The 14,351-nt window shown below is 39.2% G+C and overlaps 1 protein-coding gene across 2 annotated transcripts in view; it reads right to left on the reverse strand.

Annotated features, from left to right (window-relative positions):
- LOC122784668 (carbonic anhydrase-related protein 10-like) overlaps positions 1-14,351 on the reverse strand; it is a 171,305-nt gene that overhangs the window by 39,619 nt on the left and 117,335 nt on the right. For both annotated transcript variants that reach the window (XM_044049961.1, XM_044049962.1), the window contains exon 4: positions 963-1,148. In XM_044049961.1, the coding sequence (XP_043905896.1) occupies positions 963-1,148 (186 nt within the window). The remainder of the gene's footprint in view (positions 1-962; positions 1,149-14,351) is intronic.

Here is a 14,351-nt window from a genome sequence, read left to right on the forward strand (position 1 = left end):
GCTCAGGGAATATCCACAGAGCCCCCAATACTTGCTTTTGCAAGTGTGCTAACTTCATCATAAGTGAAGGGAACAGAACTCCACACACACAAACTGTAACTCTGAAAAAGACATGAAACAATCATGTGGTTATTATTCCAAATTAGGTTGCCAATTGTCCTGTGTGTTGTTCATGTGTAACTGTTAAAGTAAATGTCTTCTCAGTAGCTCGGTTTACATTAAAATGAATGACTTGGTCTTCTCAGTAGCTCGGTTTACATTAAAATGAATGACTTGGTAAAACAGAAATGTGCATTTTTAATGTGTTACCATCAAACTGCTGTAAAGCAAATATTGCGAGTTAATTTTTTTATTTTAGATACTTTACTAATCCCCTTAGGGAAATTACTCTCTGCATTTTGACCCATCCTAGAGTTAGGAGCAGTGGGCTGCCACACTGAGTAGCGCCCGGGGAGCAATGGGGGTTGGGTACCTTGCTCAGGGGTACCCCAGCCCTTTCAACCTGGTGGGGACTTGAACCGGCGCCCTTCCGGTTACAAGCCAAGTTCCCTTTCCACTGGGCCACAGGCTGCCCCGTTAGTTCATCAATGTCAGCAGTAAGTCATGATAAAGTTCATGTCTCCTCAAAAGGAAAACAAGGAGCAACTTGTTAATGTAAATAAATGGCAGTGTCGTTCACAGTATTCCTCCTCTCGCATGCTGTATCTGTAGTTTCTGTTATTTATGCCTGAACAGCGAAATTTGTGTGTATGTTTGTATGTTTTATCGATCTCCCTAAAACTTAAGTGCAATTCAAAAGTCACTGAAGCAGAAACTGGACTTTTCCACAAGACGTATAATATATATATATATGTATATATATATACATATATATATATGTACTAATAGTTTAAGATCTCTTCAAAATGTTTCCATTTGGGTGTTTAAACAGGCTGATGAAGCCACAGAGCGTTGTCTCTCACCTCTCCAGGAAAGCCCTGCCCATTGAGAACGTGCTCTGATCCCTGGGCATCCTCACTACCAAAGTGGAGGCGGATCTCCTCGAGCCGGTAGCTGTACCCCAGCGGGCCCCCAGAAATGTTCACCAGGTGGGCTTTGTCCGGCCTCAGGGACACGTGCTTCCCTGTGTTGTACATGGTTCCCCCCATCTACACACACACACACACACACACACGGAGAGAGTGGGAGAGTGGAATTAATAATGCAATAGCTGGAATTTCTCTAGAGAGAATATATACAGCTACCGTATATGTATGTATGTATGTACATAATATATATATATGCACACACAGTTGCTGATGTTATCCTATGTTATTATACAGGGATCGACCAGGTCACAGTCATTGTGGTTTCTGTTTCAAGTTGTTAAATCCAGTCACATCTCACATATGTCAAATCTCATGTCAAGTTCTGATTTAAAGGTCCAGTGTGTAACAGGAGGTTTTACTGGCACTGCACTGTTTCTACAGCAGCAAGAATGGACAGACCCATTGTGAAGTAGACACTTACTACAGTACATAAATGAAGAGGAACAATAACCTTCTTGGTATCTAAAGGTCACTGTAGTTTTTGAAAAACAGATTTTTAAGCAGAAGAAGTTACAATCTATAGTCTCACCATTAGATGTAAATATCTCTGGCACACTGGACTTTTTCTGGCCTCAGGTCAATTAACCTATGCATGAGGAGCCAGCTTCATTTTGAAGAACTGCATGTTGAATCTATTCAGTTTTGACATTGAGTTTAATAAAAATATCCATATTTGAAAGCGATTAAACTAATTCAGTATGTTAAAAGTAGTGAACATAACAATGAACCCCATGCAGATACACACATATGAAGTTCTTTAGTGATGCAGCTGGACTCAGGTGATGTCACTGGACTGACTTTGTTGCAAACAGGAAACTTTTAATTTAACCATTTTATAGTGTCTGAAAGAAACAACATTAGTCTACTGTCACTGTACTTAGTGAACAACATAAAAGTGGCAGAGTGCAAAATATTGTTTATAAATGCTTTTTATTAGGCAGGAGGAGGCATATAGAAACAGCGCCCCCTTTCTGTCTCATTGAATACGTTAACATGCACAGTTTAATCCAGCTAATCAGACTTCTTGCCGAGTATGTGCAGAAGAAAATCGATTTAATGGCTGTGAACATCTGACTCCCCCTCCATAGGTGGCGCTGCATCTCTCTATGAACTAGTGTGTATTGAATCAGTTTCCTATTGACCTTTACTTCACAGAAAAAACAAACAGCAAATGGAAAGATGGACGCTGTCTGATGTCCAGCGACAGAGTCAAAGATTGGGGATGAAATTCATGCATGTGCAGAAAGCTGACTAAGTGTAAACATGCACGAGTAATTGGACTATGAATCACATTATCCAGGTATGTTAGTCTGACTAAGACTAACTCCATTTAACGTGTTTACATGACATTAAGAAAACCGAATTATTGTCCTCGTCCGAATAAAGTCGGACTTTTAACATGCATGTAAACACACTGAATGATTGCTGTTTAGTGTAACTGTTAAAACCAGACGTTTGCAGTTTAAAGCCAGAAAAATGAGCAGGCAACGGAACATAGTGACATGTTCCGTCTGCTCCGTTTCAGTAGGAAAGTATGGCTAAATAAATAAATAAATAAAAGCACGGCTCTAAAGTCACAGGAAACACTTTAGTCTCTTGATATTTGTCTCTATATGCATAAAGCTTGATCAGAGAAAATAGCCTCCTTATGGCCCCTTGTTTCCCTAAGGATGAATTGTAATAACATTAGTAATGCCATGACTGATTAGCTTAATGACATGAAAAGCTAATTGGTTAACATTCTTATTGCCCACAGTATAATTAAAGTCAGTGCTAATTGGCAAATGTGAACGTTCTAAATTAAAAATGCTGCACATGAAGGGTTACAAATTAACAGAAGAATAAAATCACTATGTTCCTTGCGATCAGGTTAGCGCGTAGGGATAATCGGGTTAGCATGCTGATACTGGAATTGAATATAAAGGACTGCTGTGCCAGGTGTAACCTTACAGAGATACTAGCATGGCGGCGAGAGCTGAAGCTTGTTTTTAACAATCATTTTTAAAGTTAGAGTCACTAAAATGCAGGTATTGTGAAAGTATAACACTAACAAGAAACAGTTTATGGTTTAATTCTCATGGGAACGAGGGTAAAGCACACAGCCTGTTTATTTTTGACATGGGTAATCCTATTGCCTGCAGCACTTGCTGCTCCATGGCCCAGTTATATAACTATGCCAGCTCTGTCTACTGACGACAAGCAGAGAGGAAACACAAGGATTCATGAAATACAAGGTTTTTTTCTTCTTCATCTTTTATGGCGACTTAAGTGAACCGACTCTTTCAGCCTAATTATGGAACAACAGGACAGCTCTGCTTTTCTCTGAATATTAATGTTATGTGATACCAAAGGCACTGCACACTGTCAGCAGGGGAAAAGCTACAAAGTGTCATCTTCTTTGGCAACTGTTCACGAACAAGCAAATGATTAGGAGCAAAACCTATGGAAATGCTTCACTATTTTAAGGGCCCAGCAACCTATTTAGAATGATTCATGGGACTGAAGGGCTAATGCTGCCCTACCGCAAATGGAGCCAGCCAAAGGTGGCCCACAAGGTTGCAGCTTAATCAGTTGGTCCAAGATGAAACTTGTTTTATAAATATAACTTTTTATATTTCAGCCTTTCATGGTAAAATGCAGTGTTAAATAGACTTAAGGGAGTTACTGGGACCATGACACATAATACCACCTATGGCCCAAGGTTACGATTTATACCAACATTTGTGAAACATACATGAAATAGAAACTCCAACATTACATTTAATATTGATAATAATATATTATTATTATTATTATTTATGGGTAACATTAACTTCAGTGGTACAGCAAGTTGTCTTTCAACTTAAAGGCTTTGGGTTCGAATCCTGTTGCTCCCAACGACTGTACAGGGTTTGAAAGATGAGCTATGCACATAGATGTGCTGTATGAAAGTGTGAATGAATGGGTGAATGGCAAAAACTGTAGCGTAGAGCAGCTTAGAGTGGTCGTCAAGAGTAGAAAAGTTAGTGATAGCATAACTGTTGTTAGGGTCAATAATCAACAACATGTGCAGCAAGGTGTCAATGTCAACAAAAACAAAGCATTCATATACTGATCAGTTTGCACCCTCACTGCAGGTATACATGCAAAATCTGAGAAAACAAGGTTATATTCCCTGCTCTTATAAGTATATGACTTAAAATAGAAGCACATGACAATGAAGAATACTGGATATGTGAAGCATGTACGATCATGGTGATATGATTGTTGTAAATGCATAAATAGAACAATAAAAAAGGTCCAAAAGAAATCAAACATATACAATTAAATAAAATTGTATTCATTCACTCATTTTCTATTGGGTCAGGCATGGATTTCCAGACATCTGTCTACCCTGCAGCCCCTCATGGGGAATCCCAGAGTGTTCCCTGGCCAGACGAGATTTAAAATCCCTCCAGCTGGTTCTGGGTTTACCCCAGGATCTCCTCCCAGTGGGATGTGTTTGGAGACCTCCAGCTTAAGTCGTCCAGGATACATACATCCTGAACAGATGCCCGAACCACTTCAACTGGCTCCTTTCAATGTGAAGGAGCTCCTCATATATTTCCAAGGCTGAGCCCAGCCTCATCATAGAGGAAGCTAATTTTGGCCACTTATAACTCTATATATAACTTCCTTACCCAAAGGTCAAAACATTTGTAAAGATACATCCTGGAAAATTGAAGATTTGCTTTTCGGCACAGCTCCATCATCACCATTACCACTGCAATTGAAGCGAAGAAGCACAGCGAAATATATGTATATATATATATATATATATATATATATATATATATATATATATATATATATATATATATACACATATATTTCGCTATTTCGCTATATATACATATATTATATATATATATATATATATATATATATACATATATACATATATATGTATATAGTAGGGATTAATATTATTCTTATTCAAGTTTTTGTTTGATTAGAAAAAGTCGATCAATTAATCTGACTTTTTGTAATTACATTAAAGAAATATGAATTTCAAAAGAGTTTTTTTTAATCAAGGGTTGCATTGACAGAAATTCTTCCTACTGCAATGTCTATTGAATATGTGGTGCATTTATTACCACAAATTTAATTAGTGGACTGCATGTGTGTTTAATTTTTGTGTGATTCATTTTTAACACCTCTTCACACATTATATATACTATATATTTCAATATAGTGGCCGAGAACCTGGAAAAAGACTAAAAACACTTTCTTTGTATTCTATTTTTTCAAGGGTTTTTCTTTAGGTGTTTGTATAAATACGGCACGGGAGCGCAGCATAACTCCTCCTCAAAACACTTTATAGATATAAAAACTCTCAGTGTGCTATAACTTTGGTCCCCACTAAAGCATGATGTCTGTATGTGTGTGATAGTGTGTGTCGGCCATTACATGACCTCATTTTCAAACACACAGCAACTCTTTTATTTATTCAAATTTGGCAACTTGGTTAGTATCACATTTTCCTGTGGAGAGACAAAGTTAGGAGAGATCATTTCCATTACTTTACAGTCTTTCAGAGGTTTCTTGAATGCACCTCGAAGCTGCTCCTTTAAGATCACCATGCTGTGGACCCTGACGAGACGATTTTAAATGCATCTCCTCAGCCACTGCTCTTTGCTCAACATGCAGTAGAAACCTGCATTACTCTCACGAGCTCTCACGAGCTGGAGATTGTTGTTGATCATTTCCCTCTAATAAAATGATGTTTAATGTACAATCCCAGTTTTATGTCTGTCACATAGGTTTGGTTGGAATCTGTCATCAGTTTGAAGAAAGCCCACACTGCTGCTTTTGGAAGAGTCAATGTAACATGGCCTTTACGTCACAGTAAACCACCATGTTACATACATACTGTTGAATGGCTTCATGTGGAGCTCATGGTTTTTGGCCTGGTTACAACAGAAGGTGGGATGCAGATGTGTGAGTGATGTGTGACAGATAATCATGTTGAATATTCCAACAGTGTTTATGGACACGTCCATCCCTAATATACACTGACACCTTATCACCAAAAACAATTCTTTTTAGTACACTTTCTCCCCTTCATTAAATCCCAGTTAAAGGGTGAAGCTCATTAGCCCAGACAAAATACCTGAAGTCCTTCGGTTAATTAGTGTATTGAAACATTTTTTAATGACACTAGAGCATAAAAGGGAAAAATTATATAACTTATTTTATTTACTAAACCCAGGAATCAATCATAGACATTCTTTCAGAAAACCTTGACAGCCCATATTTTTAGATAATCAATGTGTCTGCAGATTGAATTATTGTGTCTTTTTTTAAAAAACAATCAACCCTCTGTTACAGAGAACATTATCCTCCGCGTGCCAAACAAGTCTATGATAAGCAAAGGAAATTGAGTTAGTGTGGATTAAAACGCTGTTTTCGGTGCCGTCAGTTCAACATACTTCCTGGAAACACATAAACTATTGATACCCATAATCTGCCCTCCAGCCACGTTCATCATACATTTGACATCACTCTTGCAACATTCACATATTCATTAGTGCTATTTGTGTATAATAAATGTGAAGAAAACACTCAGCCTCAGTTTAATTATGGCATGCCACTGCTGCTGTTGTATGAAATTAAGCCATTACTCACCAGCCTGGAACCCATTCACAGGATAAGCCATAAACCAAGTTGGATTAAAAATCTAAAAATGATCAGGCTATATCACTCTAAACCGTTTGTGTTTCAAACAGCATGCGGATGTGCGCTCTCCTATTATATACTGGAGATATTTTAAAGCTCCAGTCTTTAGCCAATGAGCAGCGACAGATTATGAGCCTGTTAGTTGACTGAGGGCCCGTCAAGACATCAGGGGTAGTTAAAGTAGCCTAAGGGGCCCTGTACAGACATCATGTAATAACCAGTGTTATTAAGCTGAGGGGCCCCATTAATAACATATATCAGGATGGTAGCGCAGATGTATTTCTCAGTGGTTATAAAGCAGAAGTAAAACCAGACATGGACTGAGCTTCTGCAGTGAGCGACAGAGACGACGTGATGAGGAAGCTGCAGCTTACTGACAATAACACACACACTTTGTATTTATAAAGTGCTTTTCTAGTCTTGATGACCACTTCCTGCTTTACACTACAGTTTAGCCATCCACACTTCTTCAGTCAGGGCATCTATGTGCAGCACATTTTCTATCACACATCTTTCATACCCATTTACACGCTGCCATCTCGAGTGACTTGCCAAAGGACACATCGGCATGTAGACTAGCGGAGACGGGAATTCAACACACAACCTCACCCCTCAAGTCTCAAGTGAACCTGCAGCATTTCCTGAAAGGACAACTCAAGGTCCATATTCCAAACATTCACTACCATTTCACGTTACTATCTTACTGTAGCCATTTTTCTGTCAGTTGTGATGTAAACACATCACTCTGTGTTCAGAGTGGGAATGTCCACAGATGTGAAAAATACTGAGAATATAGGCCAATAGGCTTAATCAACATTATGTGAACTCATGTAACATACATTCATTTACAGGGCTGCTTGAAGGTTTGTGATCGCTCCAAATATGGTCTTATTTTCTAAAAAAAAACCGATTAAAATAACTTTATGGAACATCCAAATCCCAATTTGTAAAGCAGACCTTCCAAATAAGGAACACACAGACTTCCATGAGCAAAAGTATGTGAACCCTTTCAGTTAGTAGGTTGTGGCATGTCCATTACTTCAACCAAATAGATTCTATAACATGAACCAGTGGATTTTTGTCCACTCGTCTTGCAGAACGCAGCCAGGTGAGAGAGGTTGGTACTGCCCACTTCAGATCTTGCCACAGCATTTCTATGGGATTAAGGTCCGGGCCAATCCAGAGTTCCAATCATCTTGCTCTTGAGCAATTCCGTGGTCGTGTTGCTGGAATGCTTTGGGTGGTTGTCTTATTGCATAATCCATTTCTGCTGGCAGCGGATTCTGGTCAAGGATTTGTTGATAGGCCTGGGAATTCAGGGTTCATGGATAATATGAAGTCGTCCAGGTCTGGAGGCCGAAAAGCAGGCCCAGTACTTCACATTTCCACCACCATTCCTCACTGTTGGGAGGAGGTTGTTTTCTTCATATGCAGTGTTGACTTCGCTACAAACATGGTGCCTGTGATTGTGGCCAAATAATGAAGTTTTGGACTAATCTGTCCAGAGAATGGACTTCCAGAAGGCTTCTGGTTTGTCCAAGTGCTCTTTGGCAAAGTATAAACAGGCAACTTCCTTCTAGCAACGCTCCCATGAATGTCACAACTATTCATTTTTCACCTGATTGTAGACGCATGTACTTTTATCCCAGATGCTGCCAGAGGTTTGCAACCCTCTGGAGGTGATGTGTGGATTGACCCTTGTCTGAATTGTTATTTTCCTGGTGCTTCTAGGTGAAGTTTTGATGGCCGTCTATTTCATGGCAGAGTTGCGTGAATGTTTCTAAATGATTTGTGTTACAGTGGATTGATGGAAATGGAATATTTTGGAGATTGTCTTTTCGTGCTCTATGCCTTGGCACAACGGTGTTTTGGTTGGTTTCATCTCTCCTGTAATCAGTGCTGCTAAAATCTTTTCTAAGGATGTCTCATTTGATTGGTCTGATTAATTGATTACTTGAGCACCTACTATTACCTACTTGACTTAGTTAGCTTTGCACATACTCGGAGGAGAGCTTCTTGGTTAGTAAAAGAAAAAGCAGTGGCTCAATCATTTGGAGATGGTTCAGATACAAATCATCAGATGAGCAACAAAACCACGCTTTGTGTAGGGAGTGCCATAAGCACGTTGCAGCCAGTGGTGGAAGCACTACGAATCTTTTTCACCACGTGGCACAAAGAGTGTATGAAACTGCTCGCTGCAGAAGCCACAGGCGCAACCCGTCCACAACCCGGCAAAGCTCCAGCCCCAAAACAAATCTAAATGCAAGCTTCACTTTCGCCGCTGTGTGCCGTATGAGAAGCGACAAGTGGTGGACAATAACAAAAGTGGTGTCCTTTCATGTCTTCGCCAAAGACATGGTCCCTGTTGCAACAGTGGAACAGGTCGGGTTTAAAAAGCTAATGAAAACATTGGACCCGAGATATGAGCTTCTCAGTCGCAACTATTCTGCGAGTGAGAAGCTCATGTCCTTTAATTGAAGGACACACGTGTCTGTCTTCTAATGTCTACCTCAAGACAGCACTACTGTTTATCAAAGTAAAAAAAGGGGGAAAATGTTTATTGAGTCTGTTCTGAATTAAGTTAACAAAAAGCTGATGTTTAAAAATGTTTTTCTTAAACTGAGCACTTTATTTTGTTATCTCTTTATAAATAAATGCTGCCCTTACAAGGGTTTGTCATATTTTGTTCTTTTGTAAGAGAAGAAAATCTGTAATTTGATTTTAAAAAGCCATTTATTGTTGTCAAAATAAAACTTGTTGATATTGTACTTTTCTCATATAAATATATTTTTCAGAAAAAGATTGGCCTATTTTATTGGCTATTTTTAGTTAAGATATTTTTATGTGCACCTTATGGAGCTTTGATTTTGTTGTTATACAGTGTTTCTGTTTACATTTGATTGTTATTTGAGTCGTGAGTTTTCAATAAAACTACTCATATTTGACTTTGACTGAACATTTCATTTCACAGCTCTCACTTTGCAGATATCGTCCATCACTACCACATACTGCCACTATCTCTGTCTCTCTCATAACTCTGAACAGATCATCATTTCTGATCTCCCACCACTTCGATCCACGTCAGCTGTTTATTCTTTTGATTGGTGTCATGCTTTTCTTTTTCTCTCTTCATTAAAATACGCCCAACATTTATTATCAGTGTAATGACAGAACATTTTTAACATGTTTGTCCTCATTTGCTTGTACATATTGGACTCAGCAAAGTCTGACAAGTGCACAAACATTGTTGTAATTTGTTTGTTTCACCTGTTCACGAGTGGAGCTGTGGGCTTTTGGGATTAGTTTTATAAAGTTAGCTGCTGTGTTTTATTCGTGAACAGGTTTCGCTCACAGCAGCGAGTGTCATCTGCATCAGCAGCTTTTCAAAGACACAGGTCACAAAGAAAGGTGGGCTGATGTCTGGATTCAGGCCCAGAAGCCCGTCCTATCTGGAGTGGAGCCTACCACCGATAAATCAGTGAGAATTGTTTTGACAAGGTGTTTGTATTTGAACTGGAGCAGCTTTTTCTGGGCCTTTGCAGCTCTGGACGTCCAGGAAATGGAGACCAGTTTACTGGATCGTAAACCCTTACACGATGCCACACGGACAGTCGTGCACTTTCAAACAGAGTCAGCGGGTGAGACGCACACAGAACAGAGAAATCAGTCTTTAATCACGACTGGACAGACTCTGGTTAACAAGTCTAGTTTATTTTTACTTGACATGGGAGAAGAGCATTCATTTTTAATTATTTACAATCCCTCCACTTTATTATAAAAATGGATTCTGTCATTGATGTGAAAGTCAGTGTTTGGCTACAGATAGAAGCTGATGCCAATATTTATGCACTGAATCTGCTCTTGTACTAGTATGTGACAAATACATCTTCTTGAATCATAGTACTCATTAGAAATGACAAAATGTTCCAGGAAGTTTTCTCTACATAGGACTCTTTGTATTTTAAATGAATGCGTAATAGTTATTGAATGTCACTTGAGATAAATATTAAACAAAAAATAAAATCTAAAATCTTGAATACAGTGCACCTGTTTAAGAAGAACCACAACTTTGAAAAATGAGGAGAAATGACTTCAGCTTTAAAATCTCTGTGCATAGCTGTTAAAGCAATAAGAGGATAGAGTTTGAGGGTATTATCGCTGATTTTACACTGTCAGGGACCGAGTGAGGATGAGACCCTGCAGCAGCCACTGCCAAATGAATTCTATAAGGGAACCTCGGGGCAAGAAATTTGTCATCTGGCCCCAACTGACCTGATTATACAACACACTTTCATTATATTCTCCGGCACTTCAAAATCAGCCAGATACTCGACTACTGAAATAAGTACTTGATTAAATTACTGAGAGAAAATTAACTGGCAACAATTCTGCTTTACAAATAATTGTATTAATAATTTATTCAAACTGATGTGATGAACATTCACAGGGAAGGTTGAGAAACCAAACGACAGTAAACTTAACATCACTAGGTATTTTGGACGCTCAACAAAAGCTATTCTGTTGAGCTCCAGGGATTAATGATGGGCATTTTCTGACATTTTCTAAATTGAACAATCAACCTGTTGTTAAAGAAAGTAACAGTAAATAACTGCCAATTAATAACTGATACCGATTGTTCTTTGGGCGTTGGAATCTCACCCTTGGCCTGACACAATGATTTATTCCAAATGTGATCATTAAACTTAATGAAAACCTCTGGATGAAGCAGGGATGTCCAGATCTCATCCCGATTTCCACTTAGGAATGAAAAAAGGCTTCAGCACCATTGGGCTTATGCAAGTAGGAATATGTTGTAAATACTGAAAGTACACTTTAAAAAGGTAAAAAGCTGAAAATAAAAATTTAGCGTAAGGTCAGAATGCCAGTCCCCGCCTGACTCGCTCCCCTGGCAGCCTCCATGCTGTGTGCATCACACCTACTATAGATAATTACCTGAAACACAATACTTGAACTATCCCTTTAAGTTTGTATGGCAACCAATTGTCAGCTAAATGTCATGGCTTTGACAGGCGTGTGTTAAACTACATCTATGATGGTGTTCCATACAACACAGTACTAGAAATACGAGTCAATACTTGAGTACAGCGGTGCAACTTTTCACACGTGTCGTGGGAATAAACGATGTGCGATCAGATGAACAGTTATGAACCTGGAGCTCTGGGGGCCCCTGACTGTTTAGTGTAGGAGTCGACCTGTGAATCAAATTAATCTGTTCCGTGAAGACATTTTACTTCACACGAAGGCTCCACGGTTGCTACTGGTTACTAACAAGCCTAAATCGAATTATGGGTCAATGGCTGTATTTGCTCAGTTAAAAGCCACTTATGCTGAACATGTGTAAATACAAAGTATCAATGTGTTGGTGATTGATAATAACCACATACATAACAAAACAAAACAAAAATCTGCATGAGATCTAGTGTGAGTAATACAGGTTCCACAGCATGTTAAGTGTAGAGGTGCATTCAATGTCTGTGAGGTTGTCAATCATCCAGGTCAAAGTCATCTTCTGTAGTAAGCTGTGGGCTACTGGACTTAAGTTGAAGATGTTTCACGTCTCATCCAAGAGTCTTCTTCATTTCTGACTATAGCTGCTGGTATTTGGTTTCACCTGAGTCAAGGTGTGAAAGAGGGTCATTGCAGTCTGCTACTGTGTGGGTGCTGGACTTCTCTATTGTTGGGTTAGGTGGCTGATAGTTGGTGTCTTAGTCCACCTCCTCTGTCCAGGCTCACATAGATGGCTTCCTTCACTCTTCTCTTTTAAACCATCTGTCTTCCCTGGCCATAAATGTGAACATTCTCCTCAAAAGAGAGTCCCTTGTCGTTCAGATGTAGGTGGACAGCTGAGTCCTGTCCAGATGAGCTGGCTCTTCAGTGCTCTGACATGCATTTATGCATTGGTTGTAGAGGTCAGGACACTCCTCAATACAATGCACTGCATAAACCACAATGCTCTGTTTGTGTCTAAGGATTTTGTCCTTAGAAAGAATAGATTCATGTCTTAAGGTGTCGCAGGGTTCGTAATATACCAGGATGTGGTGTTTGTTGAAGAACGTCCTAAATCTTCTCAGAAACTCCAGCAATAGTCGAGAAATAGTCACCTTCCTGCCAGCTTCATTCCTTCATCCTTCCCTCCTCTTCCTGTGTGTATGTTAAGTTGTCCGGTGGTACAAAGTTCAGTTTGGTTCCAGCAGGTGGTGTGAGTCTGTGTGGGTAGGTTTTCTGTATATTTATGTATAAGGTGCATTCAATGACCTTCCGAAATTCCACATTTTATAAAAACATGCAATCAAGTACTGAATGATTCGGTGAACAAATCTTTTTAATTACCTGAGTGTAAAGTTTCAGTACACAAAGTCAAGGCAGTTGACTCCGCCCACATTGAGGAGGTACTATAGCAATGGAAAACGATACCAAACAGAGTAGAGTCGAGCCGTGCTGAAATAAATTTTTCTTCTTATCAGTGAAAACATTGATAAAACTTTGCTCATTTCTGTGTCTTTTCAATATTGTCAGAAATATTATTTTCGCAAAATTTCTTGGAATACCATTACATTAACTGATTTTTTCCCTTTGTGAATGTGGGTGGCGGCTATAAGCCGATTACATGGCTATCAGCTTTTTCATGCTTGGAGCTATCATTATTCCATCAGCCTTTAAAGATCCATTATCAGTCGACCTCTAGTTTGAGGCCTGTAGGCACTTATTAACTTTTGCCTGATTGGTAAAGAGGAGCAGGCCTGGGTCAAAAAGAGACCTCTGGATAATGCAGTCAGTGTCTCTGAGAAATCATGTTTCATTCATTAACTATACCAAAGCATCCATAAGTGTCAGCCACCATTGCTGCCGGGAAGCACAGAATAATTATGGTGAAATGCAACTGAATAAATTCAACTACATTTTAACCTGAACTTAGAGTTTTCACTTTATTTACTCTCTATCAGTGATTCCTAAACTGGGGTACAAGGGGAAGCAAAGTGATGTAGGGGGTATGCAAAAAAAAGTAAAACCAGATTTCTTTAATGCATCCATCTATCGTGTGATGCTCCGCCCTCAGTCTCCTCTACTGGCCTTGTGCATTTGTTTAGTGCCGGTGTACGAACCCTCTCAAAAGTGTCTTAACCAGAGGAGAAACATGTGATGTTAACTTCAAATATAGAGGAAGTTGTTGGTGTTTAATGAAGGTTTTACAGCCTGATTTGTTCACCTTGTTGTTTCTTTTCGTCATGTGATGATTCTAAACACTAACTGACAACCTATTCTTGTTGTCAACACATTAAAATAACGTGAAAAATAACTGAATAGTTTTGACGTTTACACATGTGCATGTGCCGCGTGTGCATGTGCAGAACACTTTGAAACAGAAGGAGTTGGTCTTTTGAACACTTTTAAGGGGAAACTGACCTGGAGGCAGCGACGTCTGGCTGTAGATGTTTTGCCTGAGGCCTTTATTATTGTAGCTGCAGTTTTGGATGTTAAGTGATTTTAATGTTTGTTTCCACCTTATGTTTGTGTTTATGTATGACTATGCTGCTGCCTGTCTTC

This window comes from Solea senegalensis, linkage group LG19 (genome assembly GCF_019176455.1).
Source record: "Solea senegalensis isolate Sse05_10M linkage group LG19, IFAPA_SoseM_1, whole genome shotgun sequence".
NCBI lineage: Eukaryota > Metazoa > Chordata > Actinopteri > Pleuronectiformes > Soleidae > Solea > Solea senegalensis.